Raw genomic sequence first — 19,431 nt, forward strand, 5'->3', positions numbered from 1 at the left:
TTGTGAAACGGGAATCAGTCATCTGTTTTACACCTTTTAACTGAATAAAGAATTTGGACACTAGCTAGAGGAAAACACACTGGCATTGTTACAGCTAAATTATATTAAGTCCTGGCTTTCTGTCTACTCCTGTGTAACAGACAAAGCTTTTTCAGAGAGGTAGCAAAGAAAGCTATGACTTCTGCACAAGAGAAACTCAGTCAGAGCCCAATATCAGTGGTTCTCCACTGAAAAATTAAATAATTGCAAAGGGAAACCATATAACTTACACAGAAAATGAAGAGTTGCCTTTCCTTTTTTGAAGGGATTTGCAGGAGGTAAGGAAAAGACTGATCTTTAGTATGGTGTTTAATTATGTCATAATCATTTTAAGTACCAAAATATGAGCAGGAAAGGTATAGGTAATACAATTTCCAAAGGCTGAGAGATTGGGAGAGAAAGGCTATTGTTACTTCTATTAAAAAAAGAAAAAGAATATAAGTGAAAATCCATATGTCTTTAAATCCTTATACCCATACATCTTTCCTTCTGAAAGCTGATTTGTGTTCACTTTTTATTCATTTATTGTTTTGCTTGTCTTCCTAAATATGAAATTAGACAGGTATGCCTATGTCTTTTTTTTTTTAAAGAGTTTTTCTATCTAGACATTTACCAAGTTTTCACCTCTTTATCAAAAGAATTGTGGCAATTGTTTTTTGCTAGTTTTGTTGTCAAACAGAAACACTGGCATATTACTCATATTGTTAGTCCAACTGATTTGGGTGTTCTCTTCCCTGCTTCAGGCACTGGAAAAACACTGCAGAGTCGACGGCGGCTATTCCGGCCTTAGAGATGTTTATAACAATCATGAAAGCCATGATGATGTGCAGCAAAGCTTCTTCCTTTCAGAGACACTCAAGTAAGTGAGAAGTTGACTTTCATTAATGTGAAGTAGCTCTGTGTATCATCTTTACTGATAAGCATTTATCATTAGTACCCTTGACACTCTCACGTAACAAAATCTGAGTGAAATAGCAGAGCCCTTCTTAGGTGACAGGAAGCAAAATTGCCTTTTTTTTTCCCAGTCTGTGTCAATAAATTAAATTCCCTGACTTCTGCAAATTATCTTTACTTCTGATAAAGGTACTTGATAGTTTTTGAGACATTGCATCTCCTATCTTTGATAGGATCTAATTATATATACCAGCAATAATGAAACAAATTGACTAGACAGAGAACATTAACAGGCTTATATTGCATACTTTTCATTTTAAAACTTTAGAAAAGGAAGACAAAACAACTTCCATGGAAAGCATGCAGGACCTGTTAAGAGAAAAAAACAAATGCTTTCATTATCTATCAACATCTCCTAAATTTTTAAAGAGATTAAACTTTTGTCTTGATCTCTTCAGTTCTGGGGGGGTATTTTGCTGTGCAAGAAAAAATCAGTTATGCCATCTCAACAGGAAGTTTAATACTCAAGTAAATTAAATATGAATTATTATGTGTTTTCCAGGAAATCACTTCCCTGATGTGGTCTCACTTCCTGCTTTTTTTCCTTGCCAGGTACCTGTATTTGCTGTTTTCTGAAGATGATCTTCTTCCATTTGAACACTGGGTCTTCAACACAGAAGCTCATCCTCTCCCTGTTCTTCACAAAGATGATGGGAATAAAGAAGAAAACCAGAAATAGATGAAGATTAATTTATACTTTGTTTCATTCCTTGCGTTTCCAGGACTAGGGCACATGATTTGGTTTTAAATTCCTAAGTTGAATTTTTTAATCAAGTGTTTTGCAGTCTGTTTTCTTTAACAGTAAATTTTTATGAATGTACCAAATTAATTATGATAAAACCTTAATCCTCTAATTCAGATTAATACCTTTAGAAGTGAAATAGGGTATCTTCCCAGATTCTGTTAGCCTGCAGTGTCATTTTGGCCAAAAAAAAGCAGAAGGTCTGCATGTTACTTGTTTCCTGTTATGCTTTTAATTTGACTGCAAAATTCTTCTCTCCTCTGTGAGGAGATGTACGCTTTAAGCTGTAATATTTTGCCATGTTGCAAAAAGCCATATTGAATTAAGTATAAAGAGCTTTTTCTTTTTTCTTTTTTTTTTTTTTTTTAATGTTCTATGTCAGTTTGTTTTGTGTGTCATCCAGGACAAATCTTGTGACTGTGACAGCCTCTTCTTATGCGGGTCTATCATTACTTGCTGGAGTATCTGATGTATTTCACTGTCAATGAAGCCGACATAGGGGTATTTTCATCTCATGCAGACACAACTCTGAAACTGCAGTATTAGTTGAAGTTAGATTAAACTAGTTTCTGTGGATTTAGCACATTAGTTAGCAGACCTTAGTTTTTCAGGTTTTGATTAGAATATCGTAATAGAATAAATTGTTTCCTCCCTTTTCTAGGTGGTGTTATTCTTATGTCTTTAGTCAAGCTACTGTGGAGTAAAATAAGGTAATCATTTCATATTAAGAAAGGGACTATTAACCTTCTTTATATATTTAGTCCAGTAGCTTTCATTTGGTTGGTTGGCAAAAAAAAATCCACTCAATGACATTTTCCTGGAAGTTCAGAATTATATCAGATACAGTCTGCTTGTTTTTCTGTTACTTTTGCAAAGATTTAGGTAGGTCCAGACTTGACACCAGACTTGATGGTTAATTGCCACAAAGCAATTTGCTGTATCTGTATGACTAAAGAGGGTTGTTCAGATGCCTTGAAGAAAACCTGCCTCCTCAAAAGAAGTCATTCAGAGAGGAAGTTATCCTGCATTGAACTAAAACTTCCTGACAACACTGCCTTGTCTTAAGTAACAGAAATGCAACATGCTTTAAAAGTATTCCTTAGAGTAGAGGCCTGGCTTATTAAGAAAGGTAACAGCTTTGCCAAAAATGTTTTGCTCTGTGGCATCACCAAAGGGAAAATGAAATGAGGCACGATATTCCTGTTTCTACTTGGTTTGAAGTGGTTTACATGATTTTTAAGTCTACCTGTTTTCATTTAGTGGTGGGATGACTTCCATACATTTAAGGTAGGAAACACCTGGCTTCCCATTCTGAGAAAGAACATTATTCATTGACTGGACTGCAGTGGACCAAACCTAGCTCTGAACAGTAACGTTCTTGAATGGCATTTAGTAAGATAGCTCACATGTCCAGCATTGCTAATCACAGCTGAGGGAACACATTTGTTTAAGCTTTAGAGTACATTTTTTCTATGCTGATAGAGGTCTGCAGTGGAGGTTTTCTTAGGTAGAAGCCAAAAATAACTACTTACACTCTCATATATAGCAGCTGGAAGCTGACCCATAGAGCTTGCCCTCAAGTCTGTAAGGACAGCACTGCTGTTGCCTCCCCTGCTGACAGAGGAGATGGCACGTGCCACACAAGCTGCCAAAGACACCGGGGTAGAGGACAAGGCAAGGATCCACTGGTGCTCCAGCACAGGCTTGGCCGAGCTGGCCATTCCTACATGAGAGTATTGGGGCACCTTGGTGAGCCTGGGCTACCCAGCTCTGGGAGAATGGATAGAAATGGATGAGCAGGTAAAGCCTGCTTACACAGAGCCAGGCACAGCGGCTCAAAGCTTTGTGCTCCACTGTTTTTTAAAATTATTATTTTCTTTTTTTAAGTATGGATTCCCTCAAGGCACAGCAGCTTTCTGAATCCAGATGAGCAAGGATGAGGTCTTGACTCTCTCCTCTGTTGAAAATCAGAAATTCTGCTGCTTTTGATTCTCCAGAATTTGTACCAAGTGGAGGACTACAATTCATTGTATTTCTTTATAAATAGTATTTATAAGGGAGATTTTTTTCCATCCCCTGAATCACCATAGCTGTGGAATAAAACCAAAATACTTCCTCTCTTTTTAACATGTAACAATAATTATTTTTTCCTTAATTATGCTTACTGGGTCACCTGCTGCTACTGCCCCCCCCCCCCCACGTGTATGTGCTGTTTTAGACCTCATCTCAGTTAAATAAATGAGATGAGAAACAGTCTTTGAGAAGTGTTTTTTCTAAGCCACTTTTCCACATGGTTTTCTTAACCAAGGTTTGCTTCCCCCAGCTGTCTGTAGTGATGTTGCTGGTACTTAGCGAGCTAAAGGGAAAGCAGAGAACCAGACAGGTCTTCTCCACGTTTCACAAGCAGGCTCCAGTCATGCAGCTCTATGTGCATTGGGTCTTATGTACTTAAATATAAGCATCATGGTTGTTTCCTTGTAAAATGCATAACGTGGAATTTTCCTTAGCGTGGGAGTTAGGATGATCTGAAAGAGCACAAATTTGATGTGGTATTGGTATTCAGGTTGTATGTACAAACTGCACTATACTGTACTTTTTTGTAAAGTAATGTAAGTAGACGAGAAGATTGTACAACGTGTAGATCTGCCAGCTGTAAGAAAAAAACTTTTCATAAACTGAGACTATATAAGTTTTTCTTTTTTTTTAATAACCCCAAAACACCAAAGTTAGAGCAATCATTTTTGGACAGTCCATATTTACCACTGCTTGTTAGATCAGTAAGATAACATGCATTTGAATTCCCATTCACTTAACTCACTTCATGGAAGTGGCTAGTGATGGTGACTTTGTGTTCCCAGTCATTCGTAAGAGCAAATGAAATTGCTCGTTGTTGGGGGGGAGGGGGGCAGAAGACAGGGACATGGACTCGTTATCTTTACATAAACACACTGCCCACACTTCTTCCACTTCTTTGTAGCATAATAATGCATTTAAAATCTACATATGTTGGGTCCCAAGAGGTAGATCCCTTTAAATGGCACCAATATTGTTTCACAGGGGAAAAAAAAATAATTTTCATTGTTTGTGAGATAAATATTGCATATGTGTTGGTTATACACAGATTTTTTGCAATGCCCAATAGCTCACTGTTTCTATGGTAACTTCATACATATCCCATTTCTATCATGTATTTAAATTGGTTTTGATTTGTACATATTCCATTTAGTCTTTTCATCTTTATATAAACTGAAATTATGGAATACATTATAGATCAAGATGCTTAATTTTTAAGAACTTATATTTGTAAAAATTTCTCTATTGTGAATAAAGTCTTTTAATATATCTGTTCAACTGGTTATAGTTTTTCTTACATGTGTTGCAGAAGTAACTACAGGAATCTGCTGCATATTCTGGTTTAGCTGCTGTACTCACAAATTTTTATCAGTACTCTGTGTACTTGTTAAGCTGCTGTTCTTAATTAATGTCAGTGTATAGAATTTCTACCACTGAAATAAGTTTCTAGGAATTTTTGTCAATAAAATTTGGCATATCAAATGTATTTTGGTAGAAAATGAGCCTGCTAATGAAAAGAGGGAAGCTGGGAAGTGGGAGGTGGCAAGCAATAAGCACAGTGAAGGTCAGCCACTACAATTCATGCTCTGCACACACAAGTGGGCAGAGCTAAATGCCATTTAGGAGCAAACAGCGCAGTGGAGATGACAAGGCTGTCACAGTGCCCAGTGTTACATGACCATGTAATGAAATCCTGTCGTTAGCCCATGCTCCAGAGGACAGGGAAACAGTTGTCATAGGAACTGTAACTATATTTTGTTTCAGAAGGACATTAAGATTTCCAATCTAAATATTGAAATAACAGCTACACCTCCTGGATAACCTTGTTTTCTCTGTTTAGGAGAAAGCTTTCTCCCAAGATGATACTGAAATAAACTGCTGTGGTTTTACAGAACAGTCTCAGTAGCATCAATTTCTGTCAAAAGACTTACTCATTAGACCTGCTTAAATCATTTTTGAGGGCAGCTCTGAGGTTTTTTGCAGCAGTTTCAGCTACACAATGAAGTCCTTGGGGCAGTGAGCAGACAGTGCCCTCCTGCAGCTGGCCCCAGGACTAGACAAACTGCTACTCAGGACTAGACAAACTGCTACTCAACAAGGCAAACATGAACTAATGCAAACCTTCCTGCAGACTGTGATTCAGAAGAGATGTAAACACAAGCCTGGGTTAGAATTTCAACCAATTCACTCTCCTTAATTGGATGCTTGGTGTGGTTTGTTTTCTGCAGGGGGAAAGGGAACTGGGACTGAGTAGACAATTAGTCAAGACAAACAGGATTTGCCCCATTTGCATTGCCCTATGGCCTTGCTCTATCACAAGAGGAACTCAGCGCTCACACGGCAGCATCTGCCATGGAAACAGCCCTTCATCTGATCCGCCTTAATCTTGGGATTAGTCTGTCCTTGTTGATCTCAAATGCAGGAGGAGAGATTACACATTGGAAAGCAAACTGCCAAACCCAGGAAATGGTCACTGAGATTCAAGAGTCCTGCTCTGAATACTGCAACAATAGGTACACCACAGGGTTTTGCTCTCTCCTGGTTTATGCACTCATACATGCACAGAGTGGTGGATGGAACAAGTCCCACATCTGCAGAACCCAGCTGGAGCCCAGCAGGCTGTTAGCATTCAGCATTATTCCAAAGCCAGCACTTTGACCCTCCCGTCTCAGGTACCTGCTCCTGTGTCTGCACCAGCTCTCACTCACCCTGTAAACTCACCATAATAAACCCTCCCACTGGAAGTCCCTCTTAAACTTTTCAGGTGCTCTCCAAACTCTGTGCACACTTTGTGACCAAGCTGTGGAAGGTTGTTTGCCTTTTACCATTCTCATGCTGACATTTTACAGCATCCCTCTCATTATTAATATTTTATGCCTTCATTCCAGTTGTGTGCTGCTTTTACATCATCAATCAAAGTAGCTCAGAGCTATTATTAGTTTTGAGCACCTCAAGTTAATAAAAGTTATTAAAAAAAAAAAGTTAATTAAAGGAAAAAGCCAATTGGCAGTGTGGTTTTAATGTACTGTAACAATCTTGTCCAGAAAAAATACTATTGTCCACATCTTACTTTAATCCCAAACCTGAACATTTCTCACTAAAAAAGTGAGAGAACATGCAGACTCTATTTGTGTTTTATACTAAGATATATTTACAGATCTAAGCAAACCTTACAACTATCCACTTCTGCCACACAATTTGATAGACTGTATTATAGTTCCCAGTATCTAATTCTCACTTCTTTCTGTTCCAAAGCAAAAAATGAGGAGGCAACAGTGTAACACTAAAGTATATGAACATTTTCCAATAGAGCATTAATTGGCTGGTCATGGTTGAAACCTGCTTGGGCAGTCTTCCATCTTTATATCCATGGTGTCTCCAGAAATGGGCTAACAGGGAGAAATTTCTTGCATCAATGAACATTTTTCTTTCTAAAAATAATTTGTACAGCAAGAGAACCAGCTCCATTTAAGTCAGTGGCAAAATTGTTCATTTAAGCAAAGTCAATTTTTCACTCAGAGAAAACAGTTCCATAGAATTTCACATGGAGACTTGTGGAGTGGATATAGCTTGAGGAACGCTTGAGGTAAAGGCGGCTGACATGCTGTGCCTCTCTTTTCTTTATTTTTTAATATCCTACAGATTATCTGTTTCTCAAATATGGTTTAGACAATAAACATCATGTATGAATTTATTCTCACTAAGCAAACTCTCCATCTTCTTATCGCTCAGAGCTGTTTTTTTCACAGTGAAAACAAATCAGTGCCTTCAATTCAGCTGTTGCTTGGCTTCTTTAATGAAAGCGTGCATGTCTTAACTTGAATAGCTTCGACAAAATTTGAAGCTTTCTTTTCTCTATCATTCTAAAATGTTTTAATACATCACATATATCACTCTGTTTCCAACACTGGCTGCCAAATACACACAAATCTTTGGCTTTCATATTTTGCATACAAAATCCTGCAGTCTCTTTCCACTTCCCAGCAAAAATTTTACAGCCAGACACAGTAGCAAGTTCCCATTTTGTGGGACTCCATAAATTCTATGAAATATGCTGACAACTAACAAGCATGACATAAATATTATATGTTAAAATAGAAGTGCACTTGTCAAATAAGAGGCTATTTTGGTATGCATTATTAATAACAACCATTTCTACTCTCTAGTGCCATATAGGTAAAGCAAGTTATGTAGACACATTCTCTTCCTAAAAATTTTACAATATGAGATGAGGTAAATAAATCTAAGTCACCAGGCAATTACTCAAACATGAAAAGGGTGAAAGGGTGTAGGGAGATCAGCAGTGAAAAGAGTAAGGCAAAATGGGTCACTGAAGGCACTGGGTTGAAAGGAAGATGGCAAAGGGACAATGACATAACTTATAAACAGGAGCTACTACATCAGGCAAGAAGATCCATGAGAACAGTAAGGTACTTCAGAATGGAGAAGGAGAAGGAATCAGAGATAATGGGAATCACAAGCTGGGCACTTCAAAAGCATCATCTTCAGGCAGGCCAAGAATTGAAAAATGGCACTTTCTTTCAAGGACTGGAGCTCACAGAGCAGACATGCTACAGAGGGAAACTGGAGTGTGCCTGTTCTGCAAGGGCACTGACTTTGAAAACATTTACTACAACCAGAAATAAAAAAATTCAAAACATCACCCAAATATTACCCTGCACTGTGAGATGATCTTCTGTCCTCTCAAAACTCCAAAATTCCCCTCCCTCATCATGGTGTATCTATGCATCTCTGTGCTTCCCCATGGCACAGGAGGCTGCTGGATGGCTGAACACCTGCCTGCCCAGGAGAAGCAGCGAATTAATTCCTTGTTTTGCTTTGCTTGTGTATGCAGCTTTTGCTTTCCCTGTCTTTATCTCAACCCATGAGTTTTCTGGCTTTCACTCTTGCAGTTCTCTCCCCAATCCTACTGGTGGGGGAATGAGGGAGCCGCTGCCTGGGGTTAAACCACAACACCAGGAAAAGTTGTAATTATTTGTGCATAGCTTCCCTTTCTGGGGTTATTAACTCTCTGTCCTTAGCTTCTACACTTCACATTCACTTGAACCCCTCACTGGATTTGTCCTTTCACTTGGAGGTGGGAATCTAGAGGCATTCTCAAAGTAAATCACCCAGAGATGCACACAGACCTTTAAAGGTTAAGAGAGATGGAGATTTCCCTGAACTCACAGAGCTCTCCCCTGCCTACCCAGACCTCAAGCATTTGTACAGCTCCCTATATTTGAATTGGCTTTTCTTTAAATCCTGGTGGCAAATCCCAGCCCAGGCTGCAAAGCATCAGGATTAGCACTTGGGCTCGAGTGATCACTGGGGACTTCAGCAAGCCCTGGGCTGAAGCTGTTTGTAGTGTTTAGCCAAGAGCCCCAAATTGTTGTAAACAACAGTATTCACAGATCTGCAGCATGATGAGCTGATTAAAAACCCAGAAGTACCATGTGTGGTAGTACTGAGACAGCAGCATCTTCAGATTAATTTAGGGGAATGTTATAAAGAGGCACAAAGTATTTTTCTGTCTCCAGTTACCAGCCATAATGTGCAAAAAAATTCATTAAGAAAGGGCAGCCTGCACATCATCACCACTCAGAGGAACCAGAAAGCACAAAAATGAAAAGAGAAACATAATCATTATATTAATTACTGATAATGCAAGGTTTAGCAACTCCATTTCCTATTATAATAGCCCAGCTTCAAAAAGACTGAGGCAAACAGTTCTTAGGAAACAAAACACCAGGAGGAATGAGCCAGTCTCCTTGCTTAGCTTTCTTTAGAGCCTAAAAATGCTGAAAGTGACCAGGTTAGGCAAAAATGGGCATTTTGTGGGGTTCTATCCGTTGACACCAACAAACACACATTACCCACACTGCAGAACCAATGCATTTTTGCTAGTCCCATAGACTTTTATAAAGCACCTACTTGAACCTTTGAAAGCCAGAGGCCATCTCAGAGCCAATCCAGAACTCTTCTCTTGCTCAGCTTTCAAATACAAAGCACACCCTACCACTGCTGCCCTTCTCCACAGTGGCAGAGAAAGGTTCCAAGATTCTCCAAAAAGTTCGAAATGGAATATCTTTACCTCTTTTCATGACTTTTTTATTCCTTTTTATATCCACCTCATCCTTGCCCAAGTCTCTCATTTCAGGCAACCTCTAAACCCTGGGAGGGAGCTGCTGTTCAGCCCCCACCACAGAGCAGAGCCCTGACCACCCTTCAACTCGGGGATTTTCACAGCATTTTCACTACTAACAGTCCTGGAAGGAAGCTCCCAAGCACATTTCCTTTGTGCTTTCAGTCCAGCTGATTTGTCCAACAAGGCAGAAGATGATGTACTTCATCTGAGTCTCATAATGCCTACTCCCACAGGCCCTAATCTTTTTATCTTGTTACTATATAACTTTAAAACCAAAGGATATTTGCTTTTCTTTCAAGATTACTTTCCACTCTGTCCCCAGGAAAGATGTGAAGACTGAAATACACTTGGAACAAATATATCAGCCACAGGAGAAGGAGAGGAGGAAATGCTCTTATTCAAACGCAGCAAGAGAGCAGCACCACTCCAGAGTCCTATTTTCTGGTGCCTCACTTGGGGAGAGCAAATCCCTCTACAAACCAGCCAAGAATTAGATCTGTATTTACAGGAGGCAGCATGTACACCACGCACACCGAGTGACTCACCCGAGGTTACAGAGCCAGGCAGTCAAACCCCCTCAGCACAGCTGCCAATTCTCAGCTCCACTCAGCTTTCCAGCTGCTGAACAATAATCTTTTTCCCATCCCCATGTAAGACATGAGCCAATTTTACTTTTATGAGACTAAATTACCTCTATTCATCTCCTGTCACTGTAAATGAGTTACTAGTGAACTCTCTCATTTCTCAAAATTTTATTCACAAATGTCTTTATAATTCCATTTACCTGCACGTGAAGAGATACACGCTGTTTATACAAGCATAAATCAGGTGTGATTTGCTTTGCATTAAGTTGCTGCTCCTTTTACTGCTGGAAAAGAGACAAGAGTAAGTAGCAAAAGCAAGCAAAATTTTTTTACAAATTAGAAGTGGAGAGACTATGGCTAATATGCCTTAAATGGGAAAAGGTTTCAGGAGTCAGACTCAAAGAGACAGCACCATGAAGCAACAAGCACAGCACACATCCCTCAATGTGTGGGAGGTGACTTGGTCACCTCCTGCATCCTTTCTTTGCATTCCCTGTGAGAGCAGGAGGAAAAGTCACACACCATTCAGATTGCTCCATGAGCAGCTGGGTGCAATCAGGAATCTGCAACACAAGAGTGCAAGAATAACCATAAATAAATTGGTGCAAAGGGTTACTCAAAGGGATGCCAGGAGACATCAGTCTTCATCTGCCACTGTGCACAATGAGACAGGACAGCAGGTAAATGGTCATGGCCTGACAGCACTCCTGGAAAAAATATTAGATTCCTAACCATATTCAATTTCTAAATGGCAATTTAGTCTGGCCATGTGGGTTTGTACCTCTCCAAGGGCTTTCTAACCTCTCAGGTTGATTTCTGACATTTTTTTACCAGAGATAAAGCGCTCCAGTTCCACTAACAGTCACACACCATAAAAATACAACATTAAGAAAAAGAAGAGGGGATTTATGACAGCTTTTGATCCCATCAAATGCGGTGGTGGTGGTGGTAAATCAGTTGGGAACATGGAGCTTCTCACTTTAGGAAAAAATAGGAAGCACACAGTCAGACATCAGTAACTCATGGCAGCACTGCTGGCTGCTCTCAGCAAGAGGGGTATCAGGGAGAGGTGGGGAAGCAGCTGCACCTCAGCAGGAGCTGCAGTATTTTAGAGGCAGCAGCAGGGGAAATTAGGAGGTTGTGCTCTGAAAGGTCAGGTCTGTAAGGAAGAGCCTTTGAACAAAAACTCTTCTTAAACCGAAGAGAAAAAGTACTCCTTAGCATCTATACCTGCAACCAAGTTATTTGTCCCTCAAGGGAATGCCCAAAATGTGCCAGGTCCTTCTCCTAGCCTGAGGAGACTCCCTACATTGGCAGTCTATAATTTAACAAACTGAAAATGAAGACTTAATCACCAAATAAGCATCTCTTATGCCTATGAGGCTTTTTTGTTTCCCCAGTCTTGTGACCTTTTCCAGGCTGTTTTTAATCTTCTTTGATAACTTGGAAACTATAGTCACATCAGCATTTCTGTAGCCAAAACTTTAAAAAAATCCTTGTAGGAACCATATGAAGAAGATGAATACCTAACAATTTTTTCTCCCTCACTAAACAGAAATAAGCAAGGCCCTGGGAGTTGCTTGGCTTTTTTTTTTGAGTTTCATTTAGGGGCAGGTAAGAGAGGAAATAAAGGATCTTTTACAAAAAAGTTAGTCTCCTACAGTTCAATGGATTCAGAATTCCCAAGTTTTCAATTAAAAACCTGGATCAAAGTAACAATGAATGCCAGTTGGAAAGCCTGCATTCATCTGAAAACAGAGACTAATAAGTCCAGAGCTTTCCAAACCCATCACATTCAGCTGCCCCACAAGGGAGATGGAGAGGAACAGCACAGACCTGCTCAGCCAGCTGGGCTGTCAAGTGGCTTTTATTTCCCTGTGCGAGAGAACAGGAAAGGTGTTGAGCAGACAGATGATGAAAAAATGGGGGGAGGAGGGCAGAACATCAGAGGAAACAAATTCATAAGAATAATTTAATTTAGAACATAAAATTAATCCAACAAAATAGAGGAACAGATGCGAAGGGATTTGAAACTCCTTCTTGGATCATATCCCCTTAACTTTACTATACTCACAATCTGAATGGGATCTTATTTATTCAGAATATTGAAACCATATTAATTAAGCAATAAAACGCTCCAGACAGCTTGTTGGTAGGATTATTTACATACTATGTGTGTTAAGGGGGGAGTAGGGGAAATTAGTATCTCCATCCTGAAAGGTGACTAAAGGCTAAAGGAAACAATTCCAGGCTTTTTATAGCATGAAGGATTCCTCTTTGCTGTTGGAGCACTTGCCACAGTCAGTTTTTCAAAGGACTCTACTAATTAAGATATGTACTCATACAAGCAAATATTTGGCTGTCTCAGTGCTGCTGTTATCTCCCCTGTGAAGCTGAGAAAACCAAGGCAAACAGAGGAACAAGGAGATTTGAAATTTCCCCTCCCTGACCCTGCTGAGGAGACTAAGCCAGGCACCTGCACTAACCACAAGGTGATCAGTACAGCGAGGACAAGCAGGTACAAACCCAGATGAGCCTTCTGGGGAGCCTGCCAAGGAACATGCTGCCTTCCCAAGCCGAAGAAGTGCCACTCCTCACGCTGCCATGTAACTGATGTGCCACCTTGGGCAGCAAATTTCAGAGCCCGAGGAAGGGCACTGGCTTTGCCTCCAAGGTAGCACAAGAGAGGTCACATCACTGACTTCCCTGGCTGGCCAGGCCTGCTGCTACAACAGAGCTCTGATGTGCAGCACACAGAAGAATTCTGTCTATACAAGCAAACCTGACGAACAAATTAAGAGCAGGAAAGAGAGGAGGGAGTTCGCCAACAGGTACTTGCCTCAATACTTGGGTAACAGAGGCAATATGAAAGTCATTTTCTTTCTCCACATGAAAAGAGCTCAATGTAAAACCCTTGCAGTACCTTCAAGCCCAGCAGAGATGGTTCCACAATCTCTTCCAGGAAGAAAGACATAAACTCTGCTTGTGTTGAAGCTGGATTCACATTTAAGGGACACTGCAGATCTCCCAAGCAGCTAACAAGCATGGGTCAGGTCCTCATGCCTGTGTAATTTACTGAGACAACTGCATCTGTGCTCCAGGTGTCTTCACTACTTCCTAACTGTTTTCCCTTGGAGAAGGGAAAGGATGAATCATTACCACCTGAGCTTTCCTTCCTAGTTTTAGGCTTCCCAATCCTATGTACCAGCCAGTCCCTGTGGAGCAGTGAGGAGCTGACACCTGAGTTCAGCTGAGAGAGGAAGGTGGAACCTAAAGTCTCTCATGGCCTGGGCTCAGTGTCCATAACCAGCACTGGCATGATGCTTGAGAGGACAGAAGACAGATAAAAGCAGTTTGTATGAGGAAGACTCCATCCTGCTGGGAGCCCTACATGTATATTATGGTGGTTAAGAGCATAGGCTTCCTCACTGCTGTGGACAAACTGTTATTTTCTGTGTTGTAAAGTTTATACACATCTTTTCTCTTGCAAGAGAATGCTATTTTTATCAATTTCCCTTCAGAGACTACTTGGAGGAAGGAGTCTTCATTGGTAAGTCAAAAAATTTTCAGCCACCAGGGTGACAATATGGTAGGGTGCAGCAGTTACTCTGCCTAATCTTGGACACAGCTGCTCAAAAGGATCTTCCTCCCCTGAGTCACTTTCAAGGATGTTGTTTTTCTCCCACAACCAGAATATTTATATTGAAAACTGTATTCTACCTTGCCCTCAAATAAGCATCTTGTCTGTTTGTACAGTCACAGGGAGAATATATAGGCTCTATATTCAAGGCTGTAAAAAGCCTGCAATTGTTTCTCCTAGCCTTTAGTCACCTCTCAAGATGGAGCCACTAATTCCTCTCCTCCCCCTTTAACACACACTGTATATAAATAATCCTAATAAGTTGTCTGGAACATTTTATTGCTTAATTAATATGGTTGCAATATGATGAATAAATAAGATAGTCAGATTGCTGTACTGAAACCCAGAAAGCCGCTGTTCAGTGAGTCACAAAAAGAAACAACACTGAGGAATGAGCAGAAGAGTTTCTATCAGAGCAGATTACTGATCTAACCCAGTTACCTGGGAGGCCCATGTCTGAAATGCTATTTTAAATTGTGTCATTACACAGTAAGGAATTAGAATTATTCATCGTGTCTAACCTAACCTCATTACAGCTTCCGCTGGGAATAATTATTTCAAAACATTTCTTGCTCTTCAGAACCTAAGGGCACAATTATTGAGTCTTCCTGAACTCAGCTCAAATGACTTCTCTAAATTCTAGGGAGCTGCTCTGGCTCCCAGCACAAAGTGAACCTATCTAAAAACTAATCTTATTTGCAGCAAAGCAACACAGACAGCTGCTTTAAACATTCACCTACCTGCCTGGCCCCCACCATCACATCACAGCCTGTGGCTGTGTCCCTCACATCCCTTTCCATCCCAAAAATGCTTTTCCCCAGGTGGAGGATCCCACCTTTCAAGTCAGGGCAATGTTACTGCTACTAAACAATTACAAACCAAACCTGCCCAAAATCAGGGGCTTTCCTACTTTGTTTGACCCTTCCCTGCAGAAATGGAAGGGCAATGAATGTGTCATTAAATACCATTTACAGCTTATGTAAGTTTTGGAGACACCCCTCACACACCCCTCATCAGCTTCTGGCAGACAAAGCTTATCTAAAACAATGGCTCATAGGGAGGACAATACAGACAATATTTCATTTGCAGAAAATGGGTCATTGCAAATATTTCCTTCAAAATCTTGTCTGATTTGTGAGGATCAGAGTGTGCTTATTAAGAGATGTGAGGTCAGCAAAAAACTGCATAAGGTTCCAGCAATGTTAGCACAGCTGCATGAGATTATCAAATTTCTGTTTAAAGGTGTAACTAGAAATGATCTCTCAGTAATATTTCAGATTCTTTTCATAAAGATGAAGTTCCAATGAAAATACATGGTCTGACTTCTATCAATCAGGTCTTGACTTGTTTAATACCATTTTCTATTTTATATATAAATTAGCCTGTTCAGATCTGACCTTTGTCCTTTCAAGGATTTTTAATGTCTTTTTAAATAGATCTAGAGAGATGACATCCAAAGAGAGCTGAGATGGAAGATGTTCTCCTCTAGTGTTTTAAGCTCAGATGTTCTGTCTGCTGAAAAAAGGCACATTATATCCTCAGCTCAGGAATATTCTTTTATGTTGTTCTGATCTAAAATTATGACCAGTACGAAATAGGTATAAACATTGGTTCCCAGTAAGCTACTTAAGACTTCTGGAGACAATTCAGAATTGAAATAGCCTCTCCTGATATTAGCAGATGTAAAATTATTTCACCTGCACAAATAAACAGATTGTGATGCATTTCCTGATTAGCCAGAAGAGCCCAGCAAGACAAGATTAAGTAAACCAACAGATGTAAAAGCAAGACATAATATCTCATCTCAGTGAAATGTTGAGGTGCTAAACAAAATGAACAAGGACAAAGGCATTTGTAAAAGTGGCCCAGTGTTTGTCTGTATGCTTCTTAATTGTCAAAGCTCTTGTTACAGCGCAAGTCATAAATAAACTATTTTTGGCTTTCATAGAGTTCCAGTAACCATCATTTGGTATTTAGGTTTGTTATCTCAGATTTACAGGGAGTTCAAGGTACAACATTTATGTATTACACAGGTCCAAATCAATTCATAACAATGTAAATAAGCACAATAAAAACACAAGAAACAATATAATCACACCACCAATTTCAACAATACAAAACTTTTATGTTTGAGCTTTGACCAGCATGCCCCAGAAACTTTGGTCTGCTGTTTGAAAACTGACCTTTCATTCAAAACATGCAAAACAAAGACTATTCCTGTTAATGAAGGAAATGGGCAAGGTTTCCTTTCAATGCTCTGCTAACTTCTTTTAAGAAAAGATAATTTTTGACGCTCATTCAGGAAACCTTTTATTAGTACTAAGAACTCTGAATGATCCTTCAGAAATCCTACTGTTATTTTCATCAAAGAACAAAGAGGGTTCAGGAATAAGGTTTTCAACATATTCATATTCTTATAGCATGGTACATATTTATATCAACAGCCCAGCACCTGCATTGCACTTATCTGGGAATATGAGAGAGGAATGAAGATTGTACCAGTTTTTCAGTGAGGTCCATAGATCTGATTTTAGGAGGCTTAGGAGCTGCTGGGTTTGGGGTTGGTTTAGCCCTGCACTCAGCACTGTAAAATTCCAATCTGGTTCAGTAGCACATAGAGCATTTTGTTATCTCAGTTTTTCCAATGAGACTAAATGCAAAAGGAAGCATTTTAGGGCTCTTGGAAGCATGCCTCCTTCTACAAACGTGGTTCATTCCTCACTGCTATGATTTGTACCAAAATTCTTCACTCTGCCCCCAAGCTAGATCTGATTATACCCTCAATCCGCAGATTCTTGCTTATCTGCCTTACACTAAGAACTGGCCTGTTAGCTGCTGTCAGGACAATCAGCAAGAGCATCAGGTGGAGCATTTAATAAGTTAAAGATCAGTGGGTGATCTCTGAGGCAAGGTTTTCCCTGCACACATACGCTAGACACACAACTCGTGGCTCTAAACTTCACCACATAAGCATAAATCAAACAATAAGATCCAGCTTAAAACGCAGTGAGCAAACAGAAGTTACTTTCGCCCTGTTGTGAAGCAAAACAAACAAACAAAAAAGTACATTTAATTAGAAGCAATTGTGTGTGAAATGCTTTACAGCCGCTCAGCACTGCCACAGCCTCTACAGCGTGTGTGGGTGAGCTCTGACAGGGCTGTGCTGCCACCCTCTGTCCTCAGCTCTCCAAGTATCAGCAGTTAATATTGGGGTGAAATTAACTTCTCCTCAGCCTGGGAATCTGGGAAGGTGAAATGCTACATCGTACGAGCAGCTGATGAGCTGTCAGAGCATCAGGGGTCTTGTTTCACTTCCCAAACATATTAAGGTCTGCTGAGCATCCCATGCTATCCATAACACTGTGATTACAGGACCTTTGGAGGCTTGTGGTAAAAAGTCTTAGCTCAGAGGAAGAGCACTGATGAAGCACCTTGTGAGTACCTGCAGCTGCACTCAACGCGTCAAAAAAGGAGCAAAACCCAAAGCTGACCCCACACTCATAAGGACTGAACCAATTCTGCTCTGGTGATATTCTTCAGGTCCTTAAAGTCACCAGGTCTGCTTCATTAGTCCACATTTACTCCATGATAGCCTTTAGAAACAAGTAAACTTAGGCATTGTTACATCCCTATGTTTCCTGGATTCCAGGGTGTGTTTCTCAGTATGACTCATGTTTGAAACTGGAGAAAGGCACCTTCCCTTGCCTGTCCCAAAATGTCCCTAAGGTTCACTGCTTTGCAAGGCTTGTCACTGTCAAGAGAGGCTCAGGATTTTCCTGCCACAATGACAGGCACCGACTGGCCTTGGGTATTTTCCATGAAATAGAGAGATAAGCTATTTTGTCCACAGGATCCTCTCCAAGACTGGACTTTTTGAAGGATTTCTACTGCACATTTGTGACTTTGTGAGGGAGGGTGGAGCTCTTAATATAGATGGAGATTTGAAAAACCACACAGACCCTGAACCCAAAAGGAATTGAGCAATATCTTAACCAAGAGGAATGGCAAAGCAACTTCCACCTTCCTGCCTAGAGAGTGCCTGGCTCCAACTCTTCAACTCAATACCAAATAACTCTTCTAGTTCCACGTTTAAGCAGATTTCATCAAGAAATCAAGAACCTTGACAAGAAAGACCAGATGAATAAACTCTGAGTGGTAGCTAGGTCACATACACACCTTTCTAGCCTAGCCATATAACAGCAAGAAAAGGAGCCCTGTGGTGGTGACATGGGAGAGCTGAGCAGAATACAAACAGCCCAAGAGCATCCTCAGTCTGTTAAACTCACTTTTTTCATAAGAACAGTCAATGCCTCTTTTGAGGGATTCTGTCTGCTCTGAAAGGAGTTCATAAAGCAGATCATTAAGCTGAAAAGAAGGATAAATGCCAATAAAAGTTTCCCTTTTGTGTTCTTTTTCCACAGGAAGGAAAATACAGACTGTAACCTACAACAACAAGCTGGAGTCCAAAGAAAGCTGTCTGATTCTTAAAAGGTTGTCAGGCATTAACAATGTTCCACCATAAGGCAGCAAGCTTACATGGAGACATTTTTACATGGTGTTAGCAGTGCCCCAATGCTTTGTAAAGCCTAATTTAAAACACACTTGAAAGACCTAGGCAGAGTTTTGCAAGCCACAGGGAAGAGAGAAGGAAAGACCTTCAGGGTGGGACAAAGTCATTCCAGGGTGTGCAGTTATTTCTAGATGGCTTTGCCCTGTTTGCCCTTCAGTGTTTTGCTGTTTCTGCTCATTTTTAGATTGTCTCCCCCACAGCACTATTATGCTTTGCAATGTTTGGAAGTCAGAAGTGCCCTTTTGCACTCATTAGGGCTCTCAGCAGAAAGTGGCTGTAAGTGTAAAACATAAGTCATAGTGTCAAAGTGTCTGGCAAGAAAAGATTGTGGAAGGAATTCAAGGAAGACACAAGGGAGTGTGTCAGCCTCTTCTTCCTGGGCAGAGGAGAGTTCATAGATCAGGCAGGGGTCACTACAAAGTTGCCAAAGCCAGCCTCCCATTAGCAGGCTGCTGAGCTCTGCTTGGGTGGGAGGAGGAAGGGAAGGACAGAAAAGCAGACATTGCCCTTTCACAGCTACAGCTCCCAGTCATGCCAAGCAGAATGACACCACCACTGTCACCTTAGAGTTAGGAAGGTCACCTTTGTGGGTGCTTGCTACTTTAACACAAGCTGTAAGGGCCATACCAAGCAGTGTGTGCACACATCCATGCACGCACCCACGTGCACAGGTAAAGGTGA

General features: G+C 40.5%; 1 protein-coding gene across 2 annotated transcripts in view; it reads left to right on the forward strand.

Moving 5' to 3' along the window:
* Positions 1 to 5,077, forward strand: part of MAN1A1 (mannosidase alpha class 1A member 1) — a 140,805-nt gene extending 135,728 nt beyond the window's left edge. For both annotated transcript variants that reach the window (XM_030235932.2, XM_050972437.1), the window contains exons 11-12: positions 783 to 898; positions 1,546 to 5,077. In XM_030235932.2, coding sequence (XP_030091792.2) covers positions 783 to 898; positions 1,546 to 1,672 — 243 coding nt within the window. In that variant the 3' untranslated portion in view covers positions 1,673 to 5,077. The remainder of the gene's footprint in view (positions 1 to 782; positions 899 to 1,545) is intronic.
* Positions 5,078 to 19,431: the final 14,354 nt, after the last annotated feature.

This window comes from Serinus canaria, chromosome 3 (genome assembly GCF_022539315.1).
Source record: "Serinus canaria isolate serCan28SL12 chromosome 3, serCan2020, whole genome shotgun sequence".
Classification (NCBI taxonomy): domain Eukaryota; kingdom Metazoa; phylum Chordata; class Aves; order Passeriformes; family Fringillidae; genus Serinus; species Serinus canaria.